Source organism: Talpa europaea (genome assembly GCF_964194135.1).
Source record: "Talpa europaea genome assembly, chromosome: 2".
NCBI classification, from domain to species: domain Eukaryota; kingdom Metazoa; phylum Chordata; class Mammalia; order Eulipotyphla; family Talpidae; genus Talpa; species Talpa europaea.
Genome location: NC_140068.1, coordinates 94,793,220 through 94,817,033, shown reverse-complemented (window position 1 = coordinate 94,817,033; position 23,814 = coordinate 94,793,220). Strand labels below are relative to the sequence as shown.

The window sequence follows — 23,814 nt, the reverse complement described above, 5'->3', positions numbered from 1 at the left end:
GGGTTGTATAATGGCACCACTTTTTTCTTTGCCATCATTGGTGGTAGAGAAAGAGGACAGAATCTAGATTCTAATCTCCCATATACAAAGTCAGCTACCCAACAGTTGCACTGGCAGCTTTAATAGTAGAAGTAGAGCCTCAGGTTGCATCTCCTTGGCCTTCATAAAATCAGAGTCCTATAGCTGCTTCGGAGAATGCTGTAATCCGCAAGGCCCGCTTGGTCCGTGCTGAAAAAGCAGCTGTAACCCAAATCCTGTCCCTTTTGCTTTTCAGTATTAACTGAGAATATGTAATGTCTAGAGCAAGTCTAGGAGAGGCCCATCTTATAATAAGATTCACAAAGCCTTTTCTCGTTAAAAAAAAAAAAAAAAAGTCTCAAGTACATCGCAATCATCTCAAAATTGGAGTTAAAAACTTGTATCAGACAAGGAAATAGCAGCAGAGAATAGCTAATCTTAATAAAAACCAGCAACAAAATCCCCCCCAAATAAACAACAATGAAAAAAGTGCTGTCCCATCCCTCCCCTTGGTTCTTTTATCTGGGGTTTCATTTAAGACTTGAAGCCTCTGAGAAAATGAGAAAGGCAAAGCCACAGAGGGAAACTGCTTCAAGACCAAAATGTTGGACAAGGTTCAAAAAACAAGCTGTAAATAAAACTAGGGGAACTGCTTGGAAAAGAATCTATGGCATTTTCTATTCAGAAGAGAAATCTCTGAAACCCAGATCTGCTTTTTACAGTCTTCCTGAATTCTTCAGTTATGGGGCAATAAACTCAAGTGCAATGAGTAAAGTGCCAGCCCAGGGATTAAAAAACAACATCAAAAATAGTCAATCATAACAACTGCTGTTAGAGTAACACAAGAAAAGGACTATTTGCAGAACATTTGTGGTTCTCAAGAAATTAATATTAGCCAATGGTTCTATTTGTTAAAAAAAAAATCTTAAAGAGTTATTAAAGGATGAAAGGAATATGACAGTGCTTTGAACAGTGATAAAATGGTACCCAAATTCGGTGTTTATACAGCTTATTTTAAGAGATAGTAGCTTTAAAAGTCGCAGGGAAAAATGTGAACAGAGAGAACAACAGAAACAATCCAGGAAGATAATGCAGCCTGGATACAGCAAGTTTAATGTCTCTGCTGTACACAAAAGTAACACCCTTTCCCCCTTCTCATCCTTATGCTGGCACGAGGCTATGCACTAGAAAATTTGACTCTTAGAGTCAGTGAATAAAAGCAAGAGCTCATGTATCTTCATAGCTCTTTTTAAAAAGGATGCTTATAATTTAAAGGGTGTAACTAATGGAAAGACAAGGGTACAGGGTGAGAGAATTTCACATTTTTTAGACCATTAGTCTTTGGCAGAGCCCAATCAAGGCCAAATTCACCTAGGATGCCCAATGGCTGTGGGGGATCTCCACAGGGTCAAGTAAGCAAACCCAAATGAACATGTTGGATTAAAAAAAAAAAAAAAATCTAGAAATCCTTGAGAAGAGATTCACCCTGAAAAGGGAAGTGGGATATGCTTGGAGAGGAGGGGCAGAGGGTCAGTGTGTGATCTCTGCTGCGTTCTGGCGGGGGGCTTAGGAGTTGAGCCAAGGGTGCCGGAGACAATCCGCAGCAGTGGCTCTCTTCTCTGGGATCAGCTCCAACATGGGCAGTAAGAAATCCGTGAAGCCAGCTGCCTCTTCCTGAGACCACTCATACTTCTCCACTAGAACCTCAAAAAGGCCCCAGGGTTTCAGTTTTGTGATGTGTTTCAGGTCACCTATGGTAAAGACAGTATAAGAGAAACTGACCAACTTTGATAAGTGACAAGATCATTTTGTGGAAATTGGTGAACTAATCCAGTTAGTCTATAAAGAATCAATTTTTGCCATCAGAATCGAATCCTCCTTTCATAGAGCACCTTTCTTTTCTAATGTATTCCCTGGGAAGAACTGTCTCCACTTTTCACAAGGCCCTAAAATTTAATTTAGAGATCATCTCTTTTCTCCATCGTTTCAGGATTTTTCTTCCATCAAACTGGGTAGGTCTAATAGAGCAAGGTATTCACTAAAATGACTATTAAATGCCTATATACTCAATACAGTCTCGTGTGGTATTCAAAGGTGGTTTGTCAGCACATACCAAGAAATGTTTTTGTACTCTTTTAGCTCCATAGATGAGCAAGTGTTGCTTCAAAAAGAGGCCATAACTTAAAAATAGAGCTAAAACTATGTCAAACATGTATAAAACACAATTAAAAAATAAACCCCGTATAGCTTTCAGATACAGCTGTATCACACTCTACCAATTTGAATGTCAATGTCATTTTTTTCTTCTTTGAAGTGACAGTTTTCTTTTAAAGATTGTTAATTATCTGTGATGTGTTAAGGTAAATGCCACTTTAACTTTTTTTCTTATGTGATACTTTAACTGAAGACTTTTCTGGAGGCACAGAGTGCCTATTTAATTACCTACTTGGTACATGCAAGCCTTAATCTGACTTCACACACAAGGAGGAACACTTATAGAGCATTTCACCATTTTCCTACCCAAAAAAGGGATTTCAAGAAATGTTTCTGAGGATGCTTGCTGTTAAATGTTGAGAAAACTATTTTTGTTAGGAAAAAGAGAATCATGGCACACAAAGATAAAAAAGGCCTGACATTTTTCTAATCTCTTCTCTCTTTCAGCTTTGAAGTTTTAGTTGTAATGCATAAGAAATACATATTTAAATATGTATTATCAGGTCAAAAATTTAAGATGATCACTTTATCTTTATTTTCTTCACTAATAAATGGTAACATAAACTTAAGAAACTGCGAAGTACAAACTTAATTCCTATCATTGGGCAACAGGATGACTGAGACCCAGTCCTTCCCTTAAGCTTAAACTAAACTACTTATCCTCTGGTAGAGGTAGTTCTTAGACCAAATGTCAGCAAAAATTTGTCCATTTCTCACAAGAGCTGCAGAAAAAGTAATCAGACATGTGATAGGCACTATACATATAGTAAAATTCATTTAAGATGAAGCAAACACTATCATTATCCCCAGTTAGAAATCATCAAAATAATGTTGTGATGGGCCCCCTGGTGAGGCAGGGGTTAAAGTCTCAGCACTATGAAGCTGTTGCCAGCTATTTGGGCATGAGTTGATCTCCAGCCAGGGAGGTAGCCCACATGGCGCAGCAGACCTCTCCTGTCTCGCCCGCTGCTCCCCTCAGCAGTGTATTTTAGTCAATCTGCCTGTTCTGCTCCCCATTCTGTCTCTGATGAATCCTCTCACCCCCCCCAACCCCTCTGGCGTATACTCCAGTTCTTATATGCATAAATAAATAAAAGCAAATCTTTAAAAAAAAAAAACCACGGTTGTGTCAAAACTAGTGGAGCAGCTAGGATTAAGCCACAGCCTGTGCTACACCACACTATTTCACTTCTCTGCTAAGCACTCAAGGTAGGACTTACATCCTTCAGTAGGTATTGGGAACATACACCCAGCTATACTTACCTATTCATTTTAAAACACTTTTGCCCCCTTAGTGGGAACATTTGTTTTACCTTTTTTGGTGAAAAATTCCTTGGAATATTTTCCTGCCACAATGAGCTTGCGAGGCACCTTCCCCAGAAGTTCTATGATCAATGCAATGTGATCTGTATGTTTCAAACATTTCAAGAGGGGGGAAAAAGACATACATAACAGGAGTAACAAATGCAGTTCTAGACATTGGCAGAAAGAGCAGCATGCACACCTCTTTGTAAAGCATTTCAGGCTTGCTTTCTGTCCTAAATGGGAAAAAGAGGACTCTATCCATCTAATGGAGAATCCAGAAAACCATAAAAAATCAGAAGCCCATTACTAAAGGATTTGAGTGATAACTAAACACAATCTGGTGTGAATGCTCTGCTTCCTGAAGTTGCATCCCTGGAGCCTAAACGAAAACTCATGTTAACAATACTACCTCTGCGATTGAAGAAGTCCTGTGAATATTTCCCACTGAGGGCAAAGCGTCTTGGAATTCTGCCTATCAGCTCTATAATGTGCGCAATGTGGTCTAAAATAGAAGGGTAAGAAGAACAGGATCAAGGACGAGTTGTAAAAGAGGTTTTTCTATGAAGAGCTTTTTCAAGGATTAGCTGTTCAAAAGTAACTACAAACAGAACCAAGGCTACTCAAGGGGAGGCTGGGAAAGCCAAGAATTATTTCAGGTGGTTGGTTACCTGATAGTAGCTGGCAAGTCCCATTCTAGAGTTTGACAACTTATCTACATCTTTAGTTCTATTTTGTCTACATATCATTATATATATAGGGTCAGGTGGACATTTTAGGTAAGACAAAAAGCTGTACCAATATGCTTTAGACATTCCAGAAATATTATTTATTTATAATACTGCTCGGGTTGAGAGGTAGCATTATCACCTTATTTAAGCATACTCATGACAAAGCACTCACATACGATTGAGTTTTCACAATCCTGTAAAACAGGCCAAAGATTAACATCCCATTCTAAAAATGAGAAAACAAGAACTTCAGAGAGAATAGCCTATTACTTGAAGCACAGGGCAAATACAAGCTGGTCCACAATCATTTTCATAAATCTACCTATGTCTAGTCCAGAGATTTTTAAATTTTTTAAAAATAAATTACACACTTGAAGTACAAATCAACACAAACTTTGACTATCTGTAGGTCACTAAATGTCCATGTCATGCCTTCTAACTGTCACAGCATGCATGCTTAAAGTATCTCTACTGTTTCACCATGCTGGTGACAGAAACTATAAGAATATGAAGAGATTTTAAAAAGTGAGGGCTCCTAGTTACAAAAGAGCTTTCTAAATGACTACTCTTAAAGAGTCATCAAGGTCCAAAGGAATCACTCAGCACACACTAGTAGCCAGGGGATAAGGGCTTGCTTTTTCTTGCTCTTATGGGTCAAATTATGGTAATTTGAGGTTTCATTCATCTAAGAACTATTCGTATTGACTAATGCAGGAGGGAGGGAATATATTAGGATTTCAATATCAAGGATAAATGGTTTTCTTTTCTGGATATTTCATGTACATTTCAATCTTGAGATTTATGAGCACAAGATCCTATACAATATAATTCTAGCCACTGTATGTATTCTGCACCACACATTATTTATAGAGCGTCGAGGGAAGAGAGGAGAACAAAATCTTATCTATATATCTTCATCTCCCCAAAAGATATAATAGGACATTTCAAAAACACTGTAATTCTATAGCTCTATATTTGTAAGTAAGAGAAAGAAGCAAGCAGAACAGGAAAATCAAGTGTACTTATACAGTAAATATAGAATATTCTTCTTACAAGGGACCTTTGAATAAGAAAACATGTCCAAGCTGTATCCACTAAAATAGATATTTGGCTATGGGAATTAGCTATCATAGCTTTTTCCAAAGAGTACTTATTTAGGAATCTAAGTAGGCCCTACTAACATTGTCTATTAATATCCCAGGGAACCACAGTTTGAGAAATTCAGAGCATTCATGGTTCCATAGACCACAAAACCTGATTCACGAAGAATTAAAGATAGCACAAAAAGGACATATATTTTCCACATTGGGAGGGTATGATGCGCTTAAGTAATTTCCGTTAATCCTGAAAATAAAAGTTGCCCAATTTCTGTAATAAAGAGGGTATAACATTTCTTTGGTAGCTTTTCATTCACAGTATTTTTGTGGGCTTTTCCTATTGGCTGCCTTTACAAAATGTTAATCAATATTTTGTCTTAAATGTAATTCTAAATGTTAGTATAACTTTAAAAATATGGCTGTAATTTTCAAAAAGGGGAAAAAAGAATGCTTAAATGTTGTGGAATTTATATAGGCAAATAGGATCCAGTCTCCGCATTCAATACTTGTGTTTTAAAATTACTGACTTACAAATAAAGTTGGAGGCATAATTGTGCAACAAGTTGATGACCAGGTAGCTATAAACTAGTTAAAGAATAAACCACTAATTTACAGAAAGAAATAACTAGATGTTTTAGAAGAAATTAGCAGGCAATTACAAGTTTTAGTTTTAATCAACTATGGCCTTTTCTCTAATCCTCATGTAAAGTTCATTACTATCTATTATAGCATATCTAATATAAAACATCTTTTCTATTTCTATCTTCTCTGGGAATTACATACACTTAGCACACTAAAAATACTAAAGGTCCTTAGTACTAAAAAGTGATGTAAGCCACATGTAGAACCTAAATGCTACATACAGACACCCTTGGTTTATGTGACTCACCTTCATCGCGAGTATACTCTTCTCCCGAATGAGGTTCAAACAAATAGTCTCCTGTGGCTAGTTCAAAGGCCTAAGAAAAAAAGTATGACAGCACATGAAAGCATCCAAAAGGAAAAGGACTTTTGGAAAGTTGCTGTTTTTTTGGCTCAATATTAAATAATATTTTCCTTCTTGGAAAAACCTGCAGATGATCATGTTTTAGAAGCCTATGATTATTCCTAAAGTGTTCCTTCCATACCTGTATCTTAATAAATGGAGCAGGAAAATAACAAAATCTGTTAATATCAACATGTAGATTATTCCATGCCACTCACCCCTTATCCTACCCCTGGTGCAGCAATTCAGTGTTCTTGAGGCTCTCTTTTTGCTGAGAAGGCACATGTGGCTAGTAAGATGATTCCATTGATTAACTTACTAAATTAATCATGAGGTCTTATTTTCTTACATTATAATTTCATATGGTTAGAAACTGCGATTCTACACTCAAAAACAAACAAACCTACATAGATATTCTCCACCTGAAACTCTTTGGTGTTTGGAAAAAGGTATATTTTTAACTTTTAGCTGGGGAAAGCACTTCCTAAATTGTCGCAGATAGGGAGTTCCCAATTCCTAGGCTGACAGAAAATCAGAAAAAGATTATGTGTAAATGTGTCAGAAATCATTCATATTCTATGTACCTCACAGGTTAGCATTCACAACCAGGAAAAGGCATGTCTCTTTCAACAAGAAAACTTGTAAACAGCATTCAAGAAGATCTAAAAAAGTAATTTCCTCTGGAATAATTACCAAGCAGTATGGAATGATAGCATCGGGCATTGAAGCTATCTTAATTTTTCATTGATTAAAAATGGGGTTAAAAAACAGGAGGTTTGAAAAGGACTTTACTGACTCCAAGAACAGTTATAAGTTAATAGCTGGTCATAGGCCGGTATAATTGAGCCAATGGTACTAAGTAGTTCAGGTAATCTCAAGAAGTGTGGAGTGGATTTAGTGGGGGCATATTCTTAATTTAAACCCAGATTTAGGGCCTCCCTGGTGGCACAAGGGGTTAAGACGCAACCTATGAAGCTATCAGCAGCCACTGCAGCACAAGTTCGATCCCTGGCCAGGAAGCTACCCACATGGCGCAGCAGACCTCTCCTGTCTTACCTGCTGCTCCCCTTAGCAGTGTATTTCAGTCTGCCTGCCTGTTCTGTTCCCCCACTCTGTCTCGGGTGAATCCTCTCACCACCCCCAAACCTCTGGCCTGTACCCCAGTTCTTGTTTGCATAAACAAACAGATCTTTAAAAAAACAAACTAACAAAAAAACCCAAAAAACCCAGATTTAGATCTCAGTAGCTTGTCTGTGCCATTTCCTGCAGTTTCATGACAGGACAATGTTTCTCACAACTATACCACTGCACAAATCAAGGCCATAAAACCAGATGTTCCAGGATTGTTTCTAAAATATTAGGGAAGTCAGGCTTTTTGCTAGGAACAGTTTGTTTCACATTCCAGCAGTTCATTATGAAACTGAACCACACCAAGAGAGCAGAAACCTGTTCAACCCTGACTTATTCTGAGGTTTATTTTATAGTCCCAAGATGAAACAGAAATAAACACCAATTCTTATTCATGAAAATTATGTTAATCAAAGTCTTTTCAAAGTCTTAAATGGGAATTAAGATACAGAAAATTGAAATTTAAAAATATAATGTTTTAGAATTTTCTTAAATTTTCCACTTAGGTACTTACATGTAATTATCTTGTTTTTGGACCATGAGAGAGTTGGTTAAAATGTCACAAATAAGACAACAGCAAAAAACCCAAACCACTCTTCTGGCCATTTTGGAGATTGTAGAGGCCGACTTGGCAACAAATTCTATAATGACAAATATGCCCAGAAGGCAGTGGTCCAAAAGCCACTTTTGCTGGCTCTAGCAGGGTCTTAAAACTTAGGAAGCAAACAGCTCTTAAAATTAAAGGTGCTTTTGTTCAAGATGAAACTGGACTCTCTTTGGGCAAGAAATGTGCTCACACATACAAAGCAAAGAACAACACAATGTCTCTTGGTGGCAAACAATAAAACCTGAGTCATCTGAGAAAAGGAAACCTGTGTCTATGGACACACTGGTGTGGTTTGTGCCAAATTCTGCTAAGGCCATTGGACTCAGAATCCATGTGATATATGGCCAATGGTACTAAGGATTTAAACTTACCAAAATGTAAATATGTAAAATCTCAGACTGGTAAAAAGTCAAACCAAACCCAAATAAGAGATCACAACAAAAGAACTGAAAATTAGGGCCTCCCCTGGTGGCGCAGGTGGTTGAGCGCCGCGCTGTGAAGCTGTCCGCAGCTTCTGCAATGGTGGTTCAATCCCGGCCGGCTGGCGAGGGTCCCACGTGGCGCGGCAGACCTCTCCTATCTTGCCCGCTGCTCCCCTCAGCAGTGTATTTTGTCAGCCTGCCTGTTCTGTTCCCCGCTGTCTCTGGTGAATGCTCTTACCCTCCCGCACATCTGGCCTGTACCCCAGTTCTTGTATAAAATAAATAAATCTTAAAAAAAAAAAACTGAAAATTAGCAGGAGCTCTAGATTAGATAATATTTTGTTGAACACCTTTCATTTAGAGATGAGAAAACGGTGACCAAAACAGAAAGCAAAGCCCATCCTGAAATGTAGGCTTTTTCACCTGACCGGAATTTAACAGGAACCAAATGGAAATTCAGATGTTTGTAACTGGCTTTTGAATTCAGGCCTCTCTAGACATGGAATTTACAGCACCAGTGATTAAATCACCAAATTCCTTTTTCTGCTCGTTAATTTGCAGGTCTACTAAAATTAGCAAGCAGGGAAAGATATGTACCTATCACATAACAAGTAAAGGTGAAGGGGGGAAAAAATTACCATGCATGCGGTGCTCCAAATGTCAGCAGGAGTATTATAGCCAGATCCTATCAGAACTTCCAGGGAGCGATACTGCCTTGTTTGAATATCTTCAGTAAAATGTTTGTGCTGAGTAAAATGGAGAAGGGTAACAGTATTTTAAAAATCATTTATTCTAAAAATAATAAATCATGATTGCTTAATAATGGTTATAATAATAAATTCTCTGAAGTTTTTATTTAGTTAATTTTTAAATATCATTTTGATCTTATTATAGTTTCAAATGGCACTCTGCTGTACACAAACTGGTTTTTGCAAATCTGAGTGTAAACAGATCCACAGATGAGGGCATAACCGTTACTTTTTAAGAAACGGAAAACCACTAACCCCAACAAAAATTAAATAAAATAGTTCATTTATCTAAAATGAATAAACTGTACTTCAAACAGTACCAATTTAGGTTTCAAACTTCTTCCTTGCTGTGTGCTCATTATGAGGAAATAAATGATGTAAATTTTAAGTTTCAAGAACTTTACAAGCAATTAAAGAAACACAGGACCCAATTCCATATTCATGGATTTTATTTGGTTCCTGTTTCAAACAAAATTAAAAGAATGTTTATATGGCAACTGACAAAACTGACTGAATATTTAACATTAGTGAACTGTCAACTTTTTAAGATATAACAGTGGTATAATGATTACATATAAAGAGCCACCTTTCAGAAAGCCATACTTAAGATTCCTGTGAAGACATCAAAATAATCTGGAGCGAGTGTGAGGGTGGGGATACAGGTAAAAACAGACTGGCAATGACTTGGTAATTGCTGGGTGGCACTGGTATAACAATGGCCCAGGAGTTCATTATTCCATTCTCTCACTTTTATATATGTATATTTTTATATATGTTTGGAAATTTTTATCATAAAAAAATAGAAAAAAGGGAAAGCTTAGAGCCATACACAAGAAAAAAATCAGATATTAAAATGTACAAGAAAGTATGGGAGACAATTCCCTACTCTTACTGAAATCTGCAAAGAATGAACAGCATTATGAAGAGAGGAAACCAGGCAGAGAAAGCTTCAGGTAGAAAATCTGTATTGATCAGGACTCCAAAGAGTACCAAAATACGTTTTAACCAAAAGAGCAAAAAGTATGCTAGGTAGAAGAAACGCCACAAATAAAGGCATGGAAAGACATTTACTAAGGCTAAATATAGTCATTCTTAGGATAAAGGCTTTAGGTTTATCTTGCTGAGCACTACTTTATGTGAGTTCAGGAGAGCATTAAAGACTGACATGAAATCTAAGGACATCATTCCAGTAATCTCTGGTGGGTGGCCAGATTTATGCTTAGTAATGAAAATCTGAATAAATGTTGTGGAAATAGGAGGGGAAAGAGTTAAACCCAAGGACATTCACAGGAAGAATAAAGCAGAATAGCTAGATATGGTAAACAGGAGAAGTGCCAAAAAGAATTTTATGGTCAAAGCTTTAAGGGTTGGCTATCTATTGAAAAAGAACAACAGCGCCTTAGAGAGGGAAGCGGTTTTACAGGAAAACAATGGGTTCAGATACTAAGGTGGAAGTGGAAGTGGACTGCAGGTGATACATTTAGCAAAATGGACATACTATTTAAAGGAACTGTCTTTACTCATTGTGCCTCGCAACTGCCTTACAAAGAAACTGTAAATGGTTAATAATCAGCAAAAGTAAAGGTAAACTGGATTTATACACGTACATTCACTCACTCCTGAAACCCCACTGTAGTAGAGACTCCAATATTAATTTTAAAACCATAAACTGATAGAGACTAATGAAGTAAGAGTCATAAAATTTTTAAGTCAAATAACAGAGATCACTGGTAATTTAATGGATCTAAATATTTTTGATTCATACCACAGTACTCATTCCCCCAAGACACAGAATTCTGTAGTATCAGGTATCTCTGGAGTATGAGTGAAGATGAATTTCAACACAGGAATACCATAAAAAATCTTTTGATGTTTGAGAAACTCATTCATTTACAACAACACCGTGAGAAAGAGAATTCCATAACTTAGGGCATGATGCAGGCTAAGAGCCCCTTCCCTGGTCCGACAGAACAGTGGGAGGTTTATTCTCCGGAGTGGATAAAACAGGATCTTTGGAGGACACTCCTAACAGTCTAGGGGAGTACCATTCTGAAAACAGATAAATCAGAGTATAATGAACCCCAAATCGGAATATACTGAACCCCATTTCCTTGCTTAACTTAGCTCCCAGAATACTAGTAGCCACTATAGTAACTCTCTCCAGGTAGAAGATCTGAGGAAATTCTGTGGGAAATACGACTAATCCAAGAGGAAGGATTCAAAGATCCTGACATCTAAGGATGAAATGTAACAGCCCAGACAAAGACCCACCCAGGTGAAGAGCTTCTAAAGAGCTTTCAGTATTCTATTCATGTCAATCTTTTGTTTAGCGATCCTAAACAGAAAGAAGGCAATACATACCATACAGGAAGAAGAAAATGTCAAAAAATGGAAAAATAATCAATATCCTCAAGATAATCAGAGAACAAAAGAACTCTTAGAAAGTACAGGAGAGGGCCTCCCCGGTGGCGCAGCGGTTGATCGCTGGGTTGCGAGGCTGCCCGCGGCCTCTGCGGCGCCGGTTCGATCCCCGGCTGCTCCCCGGCCACCGGAGGAGGGTCCCACATGGCGCGCAGACCTCTCCTGCTGCCTGCTGCTCCCCTCAGCAGTGTCCTTCGGTCCTTCTGCCTGCTCTGCTCCCCGCTCTGGCTCTGGTGGATTCTCTCACCCTCCCGCGCTTCTGACTGTACCCAGTGCTTGTATAAATAAATAAATCTTAAAAAAAAAAAAAACAACTTATAAAAAAAAAAGAAAGTACAGGAGAAATAGAAACAATAAGGCTTAAAAAAAGTTGAGATCATCTCTCAGAAAATAAAGCCAGAAGAAAGTGACTAAAAAAATTTTAAAAAGACAAAAGGTAAAAGAACAAGAGTACCTGTGTAAAGAGGTCTAACATTTGAATAACTAGATTCAGAACAAGAGAACAGAAGAGAATGAAAAGAAAAATTACAGCCAAAGATTCAGTTTCAACATTGAAAATGTACACCGAGTCCTTAGCATAATGGATAAAATTAGACCTAGGGAAGTACATCTCTGCTGACAGGATAACACAAAAAGGCATTGGTGTTTGGCAGCATCAAGATTGGGAGCTAAAACCCCTCAGCAGTGTGTTTTGTCAGTCTGCCTGTTCTGTTCCCCATTCTGTCTCTGGTGAATCCTCTTACCCTCCCATGGATCTGGCATGTACCCCGGTTCTTGTATAAATAAATAAATCTTTAAAAAAAAGATTGGGAGCAAAAAGACAATGGAGCAATGACAAACATTCTGTGGGAAAATGATTTTCAACCTAGAATGTTACACACAGGTGAGTAGGAAAGCAGAATAAAGACATTATCAGACATGCAAGAGCCACTTCTGGACCTCGCACCCCCCACCACATTCTTTTTTAAGAAGCTATTGCAAGTTTTATGTAATCAATAATCTCTAACAATCCTACCCCCCCTTCCCACAAAATGAAGGTGTAAACCAAGAAATAAGATCACAGAGACGGAAAACAGCATATGAAGAGAGTAAACAAACACTGTGAAAGGAAATCTCAGATGGCATTAAGGCATAGGCCTTTAAGACACCCAATAAATGAACATAAATTAAAAAGACTCCAGGTTCCAGAAGAGAGCTCTTGAGAAAGACGAAACCGCAAGCCTACCCAAGGTATGTATATATACCACTAAGTCAAAGTATAGAGCTGAGTGAAGTGACAGGGAGAACAAAAAAAAAATGAGCAAATAAAACAGTTTTATCTGTTAGGTAGAAAGGGAAAAGGAATTATAACACAATTATGCTTTGGGTGAAGTTAGCATTAGAATTCTACAAGGTAAACACAGATTACCTAGTCAAAAGTCATTTTAAATTGGGAAGGTGGAGGATGGGTACAGTGATAGTAGGTAAGTTCTACTTTCCAGGAGTAAGAAATACCTAAAACTGGAAAAAAAAACAGAACAAAACTGGGAGCAATAAAATCAAAGTTATTTATTAGCAACATGAAGGTAAATACTGTTATATGAGTGAAAAATAGGGAAAGGAAAAATAATTGGCAAAGGCAGGGAATAATTTCTTTTTTTTTTTTTTTTTTTTTTTTTTTAATAGAGGCATGCTTTATTTATTTGTTTGCTGGTTTGTTTGTTTGTTTTGTTTATACATGCACTGGGTACAGTCAGAAGCGTGGGAGGGTGAGAGAATCCACCAGAGCCAGAGCGGGGAGCAGAGCAGGCAGAAGGACCGAAGTACACTGCTGAGGGGAGCAGCGGGCGGCAGGAGAGGTCTGCACGCCATGTGGGACCCTCCTCTGGTGGCCGGGGAGCAGCCGGGGATCGAACCGGCGCCGCAGAGGCCGCGCGCAGTTTCGCAACCCAGCGCTCAACCGCTGCGCCACCGGGGAGGCCCAGGGAATAATTTCTTAATAAAAATCTAAATAACTGTCTCTAAAATTATATATATACGACTAATAAACAAAGTTACACTTTAAAAAGTAAAGCTATTTATATTTAGAGCCTCCCCGGGGGTGCAGCGCTGGCCTGCAAAGCTGCCCGCAGCCTCTGCAGCACAGGTTCAATCCCTGGCCGCCAGGCGAGGGTCCCACATGGCGCGCAGACCTCTCCTGCCGCCTGCTGCTGCCCTCAGCAGTGTACTTCGTCAGTCTGCCTGTTCTGTTCCCCGCTCTGGCTCTGGTGAATCCTCTCACCCTCCCGTGCTTCTGACTGTACCTAGTGCTTGTATAAATAAATAAGTAAATCTTAAAAAAAAAAAGTAAAGCTATTTAAAAATCATGTAAAATTCCTTTCATATTGGATGCTGCTATGCTAGAGACCAGTAAGATGTGATTTAATCAGGATCCAGTAGGACAAAATACCCATGTCTAGTTCACTATGTCCTAGTGCCCAGGTCAGGGAATGCGTGAAAATGTTTGCTGAATGAGTGAATGGATGAAAAGAACTTAAAGGCATGCCAGCATTGAGATATGTCAAAAAACGAACACATGTGTGTAATTGTAATAAAAAGAGAAATTCGGGAGTAAAAGTGCCAGGAAAGACTGTTCTTTACCCAAACAGGAAAAGAAAGCATGAGGAAGGTGTTCCAAATACAAAGGTTTGGAGGCCTGAAACATGGTGTGGGCAGCAAAGTGTCAAGCATTTGATGTTTATACCATGTGTATATGTAAAAGCCAGTATGTTTCCATACAATTCATTTACTTTATTTCCTGAGCATTTTTATGTACCAGCACTATTGTAAACACCACAAATAGAAGTGAACAACAATTAATAGCTGCTGTGATGGAGCATATATTCTAGGGAGAGAGATGTCAAACAATTACAGTACCAGATTGTGGGTAAGTGCCATGCAGGAAAAAAAGAGGGGGGAAATGCAAGAATGGCTATGAAGGTGCATCGATCTGGAGAATGGTGGCTTGGGAATTAGGCACACAACATCTAACAGTTCAGTCAATAGACCACACTTGATGGTGATTCCAAAATCCCTATTGCCTAGTCACCTCCCAGCATTTTACACTGGCAGCAGCCATCTACACCTTGTGTTGACTGTATCTCTTAGTAGCATCATTCCCCCTAGATTTAATCTTGTGCTTTTTTGTTCACCAGAGCCCCTACGCATACAAAATCCCCTAACATTGCATATACCCAACATAATCTTCTAACAATTTACTTCTCAGAAGGTATCCCCTGTCAGTGATGCATAACTGTATGTCAGGCATTTAGGGGAAGATGACATCTGAAAAGAAACTTGAAGAACTTAAGGGAATGAGTTGTGTATATTATCTTGGAAAGAAAATCCAGGTCGAAAAACTAAGTATTCTTTGCTGGGTGGTGTGGGCTATGGTAAGGACTTTGGCAGTCACTCTGTGGGAAACAACTGCAAAGTTTTGAGAATACTTGATCTGACTTATTTTTAAAAAGGATCACTGACAGTTGTGTTGACAACAGTATGTATCAAGTAAGGGCAGAAGAAGGGAGAGTGAGGAGGCTATTGCAGTCATCCAGGTGAAACATGGTGGCCTGGACCAAATACGGTTTGGTGGAGTAATTTTAATTACTTGGAAAGCTTTTCCACATTCTTATTAGTTGGCGATATCAACTTCACTTTTGCTTTTAAAGGTTATCAATATTCTAGGATCAATAAAGGTATTGAGATCTTGCTAGGGCATGGAATAGGGAATTTGAAATGTAAAAATTAATCTATTAAAGTGCATTTTCAACAGCTCAGTTTTTGCCTCAACAATTTTCAACATTCCTCTTCACAAAGCATACAGCTCTTTGAAGTTGTCTCATTTATGTAACAGATTATTCTACTGAAGATTTAAAAAGATGGCCATTAAAAATAATATACAAAAAAATCTTAACTAGGGCCTCCCTGGTGGTGCAAGGGGTTAAGCACGGCACTATGAAGAAATCCGCAGCCTCTGCAGCACAAGTTCGATCCCGGCCGGCTAGGTAGCAACCCACGTGGCGCAGCGGACCTCTCCTGGTTCGCCCGCTGCTCCCCTCAGCAGTGTGTTTCAGTCAATCTGCCTGTTCTGCTCCCTACTCTGTCTCTGGTGGGTCCTCTCCCACCCTGCCTCTCTGGCCTGTCCCCCAGCTCTTGTATGCATAAATAAATAAATCCTTAAAAAAAAAATCTTAACTAGGTTAACAAGAGTATTATCAGGACACTATATATAAAAAGCACTTAACTTTTGATATAGCAATTTCACGTCTAGGATATGTTCCAAGGACAACAATACAAAGACTCATGAGCAAAGATGCCCATCACAAAGAGTTGTCAAAAATGTGTAAAGGTTACAGTATACCAGGGAATAGTAAATAACCAACTAAATTTTATATACATATTTAGCTGCCAAAGTGTCCAAATACCTTGAGATAAGAGGTTATGATCGGTAGTTTAACTAACAATATTGAAAATAGAGGGAAAGCATGAACACAGGCATTGAAAGAGTATTAAAGTGAATGAAGATATAGATAAAACAAGATTGGCCAGAAGTTGGTATTACTGGATCTGGGTGATGAGTACTTGGGGTACAGTGTTTGTTTCATTATATATTCTCTCTATTTTATAAATATACCGGAACTTTTCCATAATAAGAGGTTGAAAGAAAAGAGAAAAATCTTCAATCATGTTAATAGGCAACCTCGGTAAAGAATTGCAAGTGTTTTCTTCCTTTAGCACAACTAGGTTCAAATTCTTGTTCATTTCATCACTTAAAAATGGCACTAAGACAAGTTTAACTTACCACCCAACAGGCATTTCCAAGATCAGCAATCTTTACTTTGAGTTTTTCTGCATTTTTTGGCTCAAGGGGATTAACAAGGAAATTTCCAGCAGTGGATTTTCCTATAGAAAACAGGCTTCATCAATCAGACTGTTCAGGGTGTCTCTGGTAACCAAGGGGTTGAGTCTTAGCGCTATTTCTGCAAAGGCCCTCCTTGGTAGCCTATATTCAATCCCTGGCAGGGAGCTGACCCACAGGGCGCAGCAGACCTCTCCTGTCTCACCCGCTGCTCCTCTCAGCAGTGCATTTCAGTAGATCCACCTGCTCTGCTCCCCCTCTGCCTCTGGTGAATCTTCTCACTCCTCCCACCCCAGCCTATACCCCAGTTCTTCTACACAAAAATAAAAATAAAATCTTAAAATAAATAACTTTCTGTGGTAATACATTCCGGCCCTCAAATGGAAACTACAAACGAATCTTCTAAGATAAAAGACAACACCACCACCTTAAGTTTCCAAAATTAAAACCTCTGCCTTCAAAGCAAAAAGTCAAACTGTACATCCACTATATGCTCAATGAAATTCAAAATTAGCTAGCGATTTACTTAAGACATCTGCTGCAATGCTATATTGATAAAAACAATCAGTCTAGAAATTCATGAACATGTTCTGTAGAGAAAGTGTGGGCAACTATGTCTGCAGAGGTACCTTTGTTGTCCAGTGGTCCATTGTGTTCTTGCTCTTGCTCATCTTCACAGGGTATCTCTGCCCGAATGCTTTCTTGAAGTTGGCTGATGTCCTGTCCACAGAATGACTGGTCTACATTTAACGAAGACTGGTACATCATGGTATCTGACACCTCAGAAGTTACTGGTATACAAGAGTCTGTTTCTTGAGATGTACTGCTATCTCCATTTTGGGAGTTTAGCAAACAAGGTTCCTGCTTCAAATTTTGGACACCACAGTCATTAGCATTATGGAGATCCTCTTTAAGCCTCAATGTTTCTTTATTACTGTTCTCAGTATAATCAACGATTTCAATTACTCCATTGCAATTAATTTCTGCTGCACCACCCTCTACACCATGCTCCGTAAGTGTCTGATCCTGGCCAAGGGTACTTGACTCTTCTAAAGAACAAACAGACAAAAAGGATGTATGTGTATGTGCTGGCGTATGCATGAAAGAACAGAAAAATTTCTTACCAAGATTGAATTATTTTCTAGAAATTATACTGGATGATATAAAAACATGACCCATGACCGTAGTATATTAAACCTATTTATGGAAGGACCAAGATCTTCTTAGCCTTACCCATTTGCTAAATGAAGTCTATGCTGCATTTCCTGAGGAAAGTTAGAAATTACATTTGAATATTATCTGCCTAACATTTATGTCAAGCTCTGCATTCTTAATTGTAAGGACACCCCCACAGATGTTGTATGCATGAAACTACTATATTATATAACAATGATAAATTAATGTTAAAGTTTGCTATAAAGTAATTTTTGTGATGCTCTATTTATACCAAGTTTTTCTTGGGTCATTTTATTAGGTGGGTTCTCTTTCAAGGGTCTTTCAACAGGACTCTCTGATTCTTCTTGCTTGTTTGGTCTTTTTTGCCCAGGGCCCGACTCTTTCTCCATTTCCTCAATTTCCTGCATTCGCTTCTCTAGTAATTCTGCCTGGCGCTTCTGCTTCTTCTTCAATTTCTTCTTCTTATTCTTTGACATTTTGTCAGCCTGGGCGGAGATTACAAACAAATAAAGCCTTCAGGTGGCTAATCCATTACCCCCAGTTGGAGATAACTGTTAATTTTAATTACTTCCTAATTAAAATTAATTCTTTCCCTAACATAGCACTTAAGTTTTTATTAACTTAAAAAAACATAGTATTCTTACTAAAATAAAAACAAATTAACAAATCTTGATCTTCTGAGAAGTCTGTGGGCTGGTGTACTCTCAGACACACTCAAATTTATAGATGCCTCACCAGTACAAACTTGCCGAAGAAACATGGGAATTTACTGGAGAAAATTATAAAAGTGCAGGAAAATTTTTTTCTTTGATTTTCAAACTTGAAACAAACTGTGATCATCCAAACAGAAGTCTCCATACCCACGGCCCCTAGACCAAAATTAAATATATAAACACCTTATACTTACTGGTTTTGGCTGGGGTGCAGTACTGACTGAAAAGAAAAGAAAACCAAGTAAGAATTCTGGCATTCAACAGGCAATATAAACTAAGGCTCATATAAGACACTATCAGAATGAAATGTCTTTCTTACACAGTTTATACTATAAAGAAGACACTGTTTTTTAGTAACTTTGGTAGAAGAGACATTAAAAAAATGCACACAAAAGTCAACAAACTTAAAAAAAAAGTTTAAATAAATTGAATTCAAATAGCATCAATATATACAAAAAGCAAAGTTCCCCATTTCTGGATTCTACAATCAAGGCTGCTAAAATACCATTCCCATGAAATTACCCACTTAGAACTTCCACATTTAATTCTTACCCTGGTCCCTGTAAAAATGGGATCAAAAGTTAAAGTAATTTGTTATGTAACATGTAGTGAATATTAGGTAGGTTAGTTTAGGTAAGGTGAAGTCCCAGTTTTCCATTTTTAGAAAAAGTTTTTAATTGTGGTTAAAAGAAAAATGATATAAAAACTTACCCTTATCTTAACCATTATTAAGTGTGCATTTCAATAATAACAACATTCATACTGTTGCGTAACATTTCTAGAATGTTTTTGCAAAACTGAGAACTCTATGCCCATCGAGTAGCTCCCGATTTCCTACTTCCAGAATTTTTCTTTCTTTCTTTCTTTCTTTTTTTTTTTTTAAAGATTTATTTATTTATACAAGAACTGGGGTACAGGCCAGAGGCACGGGAGGGTGAGAGAATTTACCAGAGACAGAGCGGGGAACAGTACAGGCAGAAAACTGAAGAGACTGCTGAGGGGAGCAGCGGGCGAGACAGGAGCAGTCTGCCATGCCATGTGGGTATCTCCCTGGCTGGCCGGGAATCGAACCCGTGCTGCAGAGGCTGCAGACAGCTTCACAGTGCTGCACTCAACCTGCTGTGCCACCAGGAAGGGTCCCTATAATTTTTCTTTTTAAAGAAAGCCTGTGACTGACATTTCAGCTTGAGGATCAAGAAAGGTTCTCAAACACAATTAAACTACTAAAATTAAAATTCATACTGCAAATGGAAAAAAAAAATCACAGTCATAGCAGTCATCATTCTTTATCACATAATACTAAGTGACACAATACTAACTGCTTGAACATAAAATTAAACCCCATTAATTCCTATATGGGGGGAAAAAAATGAAATCAAGAGACTTGACCAAGATTACCCTGCGAGTGATGAAGCCGTAATTCAAATTAGGTCTGCCTACTCCACTGCTTAAGCCCAAGCTCTTAACGGAAATACTACCTTGCCCCTGATCCATAAGTGAGCATGCATGATCAATGTAAAAGGGAAACAAATAAAAAATGGCCAAGTCACAAGAAAAACACTTAAAACAACACAAATTAGTTTTTACAATATACAACATACACATGTACCTAAAAGACAATAATAATCTCTAGTCTTCTTCCCACATGACAGTAGTCCTGAGAATAAAAGTCTCTTGAAGGCTGACACTATTTCCTATACATATAGTACTTCTTGTATATTATTGTTAAGTCATAGAATAAAATGAGGAACTTCCCTTACTTCTAATGAGTGCAACGTCCCCAAAGCAAATATACCTGCAGATCCTGAAGGTGGAGGAGCTCCAGATCTCTGCCATTCTGTTGCTTCTGCTGCCAGCCTCCGGATGTACTGCTCATTCACTGACAACAAGATGTTTTCTGGTTTAATGTCAGTGTGGATAATACGGCACTTGGTGTGTAAATAATCCAGACCCTGTAATACCTGCATGGAAAGAGATAGTAGATTTCACAAACAGAAATCACAATACAATAATATGTAGTATTCTACAAAGACTAAAGCTTTTTTTCTTTTTTAAACACAAAGAAGCTTCCCCAGGAGATTAATGGTAAACTCTGAATAAAGGTTAAGAGTTTATTTATAATAAAAAATTTCTTCCAAGTTTTATAAAACTAATTCTATTTTGGAGATAATCTTTAAGTACTGAGAATAAATGGTAAACATGCCCTTTACTGAAGTCTCTCGATTCCCAGTTAGGAGCTTTTTCCATGAAAACACATTGTCCACACAAATTATTTGCCATTTGAAGTATTAGTATTTTCCTGGTAATAAAAACTTTTACTGTATATTACTTAGGCTATTTAGAAAATACCCATGAATTTTTATAAAGAGAATGGCAATAATTTGGCACAACAATTCTCTATTAACACAATCAATTATTTGGTGAGATAAGGAAGGGCTCCAATTTCCCAAAGTCAGGCACTGTATACATCTTTCCCTCTAAAAATTGGTTATGATAACACATTTAAAAAGAGAACAATAAATCCTAAGAATTGAATAAAACAATTTTTAGCAATTAAAAAAACCTAGCTATTAAAGTAAACTACTAGAAATAGGAAACTCCTGATACTTTCATAATATTAAAAAACCACCACTTACAAAAGACTAAGATACATACTTGCTGGATAATTTTTTTGACACAAGGCAGTGGAAGCCCTTGATAGTTGGACTTGATGATCCATTTGAGCAGATGATGTCCCAAAACTTCAAACACCATGCAGATATCTAGGAACTGGTTAAGGAGGAAAGGGAGGCACAAAAGCAGGGGCAAGAGAAGATGTGTTCCACCTCAACGAAATGCTCTTAAAAATTTGTAGCTGTCAAGATTCTGAAATTCCAAAGGCTAATTAGTTTTTCCGTCAAAGAAAACATCTAAGAAATGGGAAATATAGGGGACTGGTGATGAAAGAGATTTAGGTATCTTTTAGTTCAAATTTCCTTCTTAATGAAGAACTGAGAAATCTTACTTCCCAGTTAGGAACTTTTTCAATAAAACACATTATCCAATAGCAAAAGGAAAAGTGAAACATCTACATGCAATTAGTGATAGCAGTAGGATTAAGTTGTTGATTAGACCTTTTCTTGGTGTCTTAACTAATGTCCAAGGTAACAACACCTACTCTCATAATGGTCTCAAAGCAGGGAAAAACAAACTCACTTGCATTAAAGAAGATAATGTACCGTGTGTAAAAACCACAAATGCCAACATCTTTTGAAAGTAAGAAATGGACTTGCTTTATGCTCTATAGTTTATTGAACTCATCTTGATTCTAGTGCCACCATGTGTTCTCTTTATGTATGAACATACTAGCACACCACTCAGTGGGAATATTCTTGCACTGCTACTGTGGGTCACCGTAGGGATTTTAGTAGTAAGATGTTTGCATCTTCCACCTCAAAGCTTCTATATAAACTGGAAAGTCAAGGTACACATATATTTATTTAATAATGACCTAGTGCTCAGACTTTTAAGTAAAAAAAGACTATCCATGAAAGAAAACCTGAGATCCTTAAGAAATGGACAAATCCAGTGCAAACCTGGAATACCTTCCTACCCAATGAAGAAGAAATAGGAACCAGTTTGAGGAGGTTACCACTGGCCAAAGTAGTGAGTGGAATTATGAATTAAGTTAGAAATGAATCCAAATGGATAAGTGTGTGTATGCTGGGGAAAGGGAGAGAAATGTATCCTTTGGAAAAAGTCAAATAATATACAAAGTGTGACAAATAGAAAATCACCATTTATGATCACTACAGTAATAACTGATTCAGTTAAGAGTCAATGAATACTAAAACGGCTGTGTAGAAGGGAAAAAAGTATTACAATATCACAGTATGACCCAACAGACTGCTTATTAAATATAAAAAGGAAAAGATACTTTTACAAAGAAATCTGGAAGACACCACCTTAACCAAGTGATCACCACCAACAATAAGCATGTACTATCCTAAGAACAACAAAACAGCACCCATGCAATGTATCTGACAAAAATGAAAACCTTTAAGCAGATGAGGAAACAAACATTCAAACTAAAAGGGTAAATAAAACAACTGTCTTGGATTATTTTTTTTTTAAGAAGGAGTTACTTATTATTTTTATTTTTTAATTTATTTATGCATACAAGAACTGGGTGGGATGCAGGCCAGAGGTGCAGGGGGGTAGTGAGAGGATTCACCAGAGACAGAGTTGGGAGCAGAACAGGCAGATCTACTGAAATACACTGCTGAGGGGAGCAGTGGGCAAGATAGGAGAGGTCTGCTGTGCCATGTGGGTTAGCTCCCTGGCTGGGAATCAAACTCATGTTGCAGTGGCTCAGATAGCTTCACAATGCTACGACCTAACCCCATGCACCACCAGGGAGGCCCAGCCCTGGATTCTTAAAGACTAATATGACCAAATGCAAGTGAGATTGTGGAGCAATTAAAACTCTCATATTGACAGCAGGCAATGAAGGCACTGATCCCTGAGAAGGAAAACAAATAAGTTGAACCCTAAAATTGCCTTATTTTACTGTCTCGTGACTTTCCAAGCAGAGTCCTCAAGTTAAACAGATGAGTTGAGTGTCTTTTTAGGACTAAGACAGCTATCAAAGAATAGGTACCAGAGATGAGATAGCTACAGAAAGAGAACCCTGGAGATCCACAGAGGGTTCCCCTGTAGTATTCAACAGAGTACTAACCAGCACAGACATGTAAGAAAACCACTAGAGGCAGAGGGGAAAAAAAAATTCTAATGGTGTCAGAAGGAAATGTGTCCAGCATTCCCAGAGGGCTCCAACAATGTCTGTTCTCATCAAAATCCATGCATATATGGTCATTCATAAACAACACAGGAGCCAAGAATATATAATGGTATAAAGATAGTCTTTCAACAAACTGTGCTGGAAAATCTGAACTCTATGTGCAACAGAATGCAACTAGAGCATTATTATCTTAAAAATAAAATTTAAAATGGATTTCAAAGGCTTGAATGTAAGCCCTGAAACCATAAAACTCTGTGACACTGGTCTTGGTTGATGATTTTTTTTTGATCTGACATCAAAAGCAGAGGCAACAAAAATAAACAAATAGGGCTATGCTAAACTACTAAGTTCCTGCACAGCAAAGGAAATCTTTAACAAAATGAAAAAGCAACCTATAGAATGGGAGAAAATATTTGCAAAACATGTATCTGCTAAAAGGTTAATAAACAAAGTATGTAAGGAACCATACAACTTTTAATAGAAATAAATCTGATTTAAAAATAGATAGTCTGGAAAACAGTATGCAGTTTTCTCAAAATGTTAAAAATGAGGTCTCCCTGGTGGCGCAAGGGGTTAAGCGCCGCATGATGAAGCA

The 23,814-nt window shown here is 37.9% G+C and overlaps 1 protein-coding gene across 1 annotated transcript; it reads right to left on the bottom strand.

Moving 5' to 3' along the window:
- Nucleotides 1-1,584: 1,584 nt before the first annotated feature.
- On the bottom strand, nucleotides 1,585-21,193 carry SRPK1 (SRSF protein kinase 1; the record flags this gene model as incomplete). The annotated part of the gene is made up of 10 exons (XM_084259238.1): nucleotides 1,585-1,769; nucleotides 3,947-4,039; nucleotides 6,252-6,321; nucleotides 9,143-9,250; nucleotides 16,494-16,594; nucleotides 17,180-17,599; nucleotides 17,998-18,211; nucleotides 18,634-18,659; nucleotides 20,235-20,400; nucleotides 21,095-21,193. 10 exons carry the CDS (start codon nucleotides 21,191-21,193, stop codon nucleotides 1,585-1,587), a joined length of 1,482 nt encoding a protein of 493 aa, XP_084115364.1.
- Nucleotides 21,194-23,814: the final 2,621 nt, after the last annotated feature.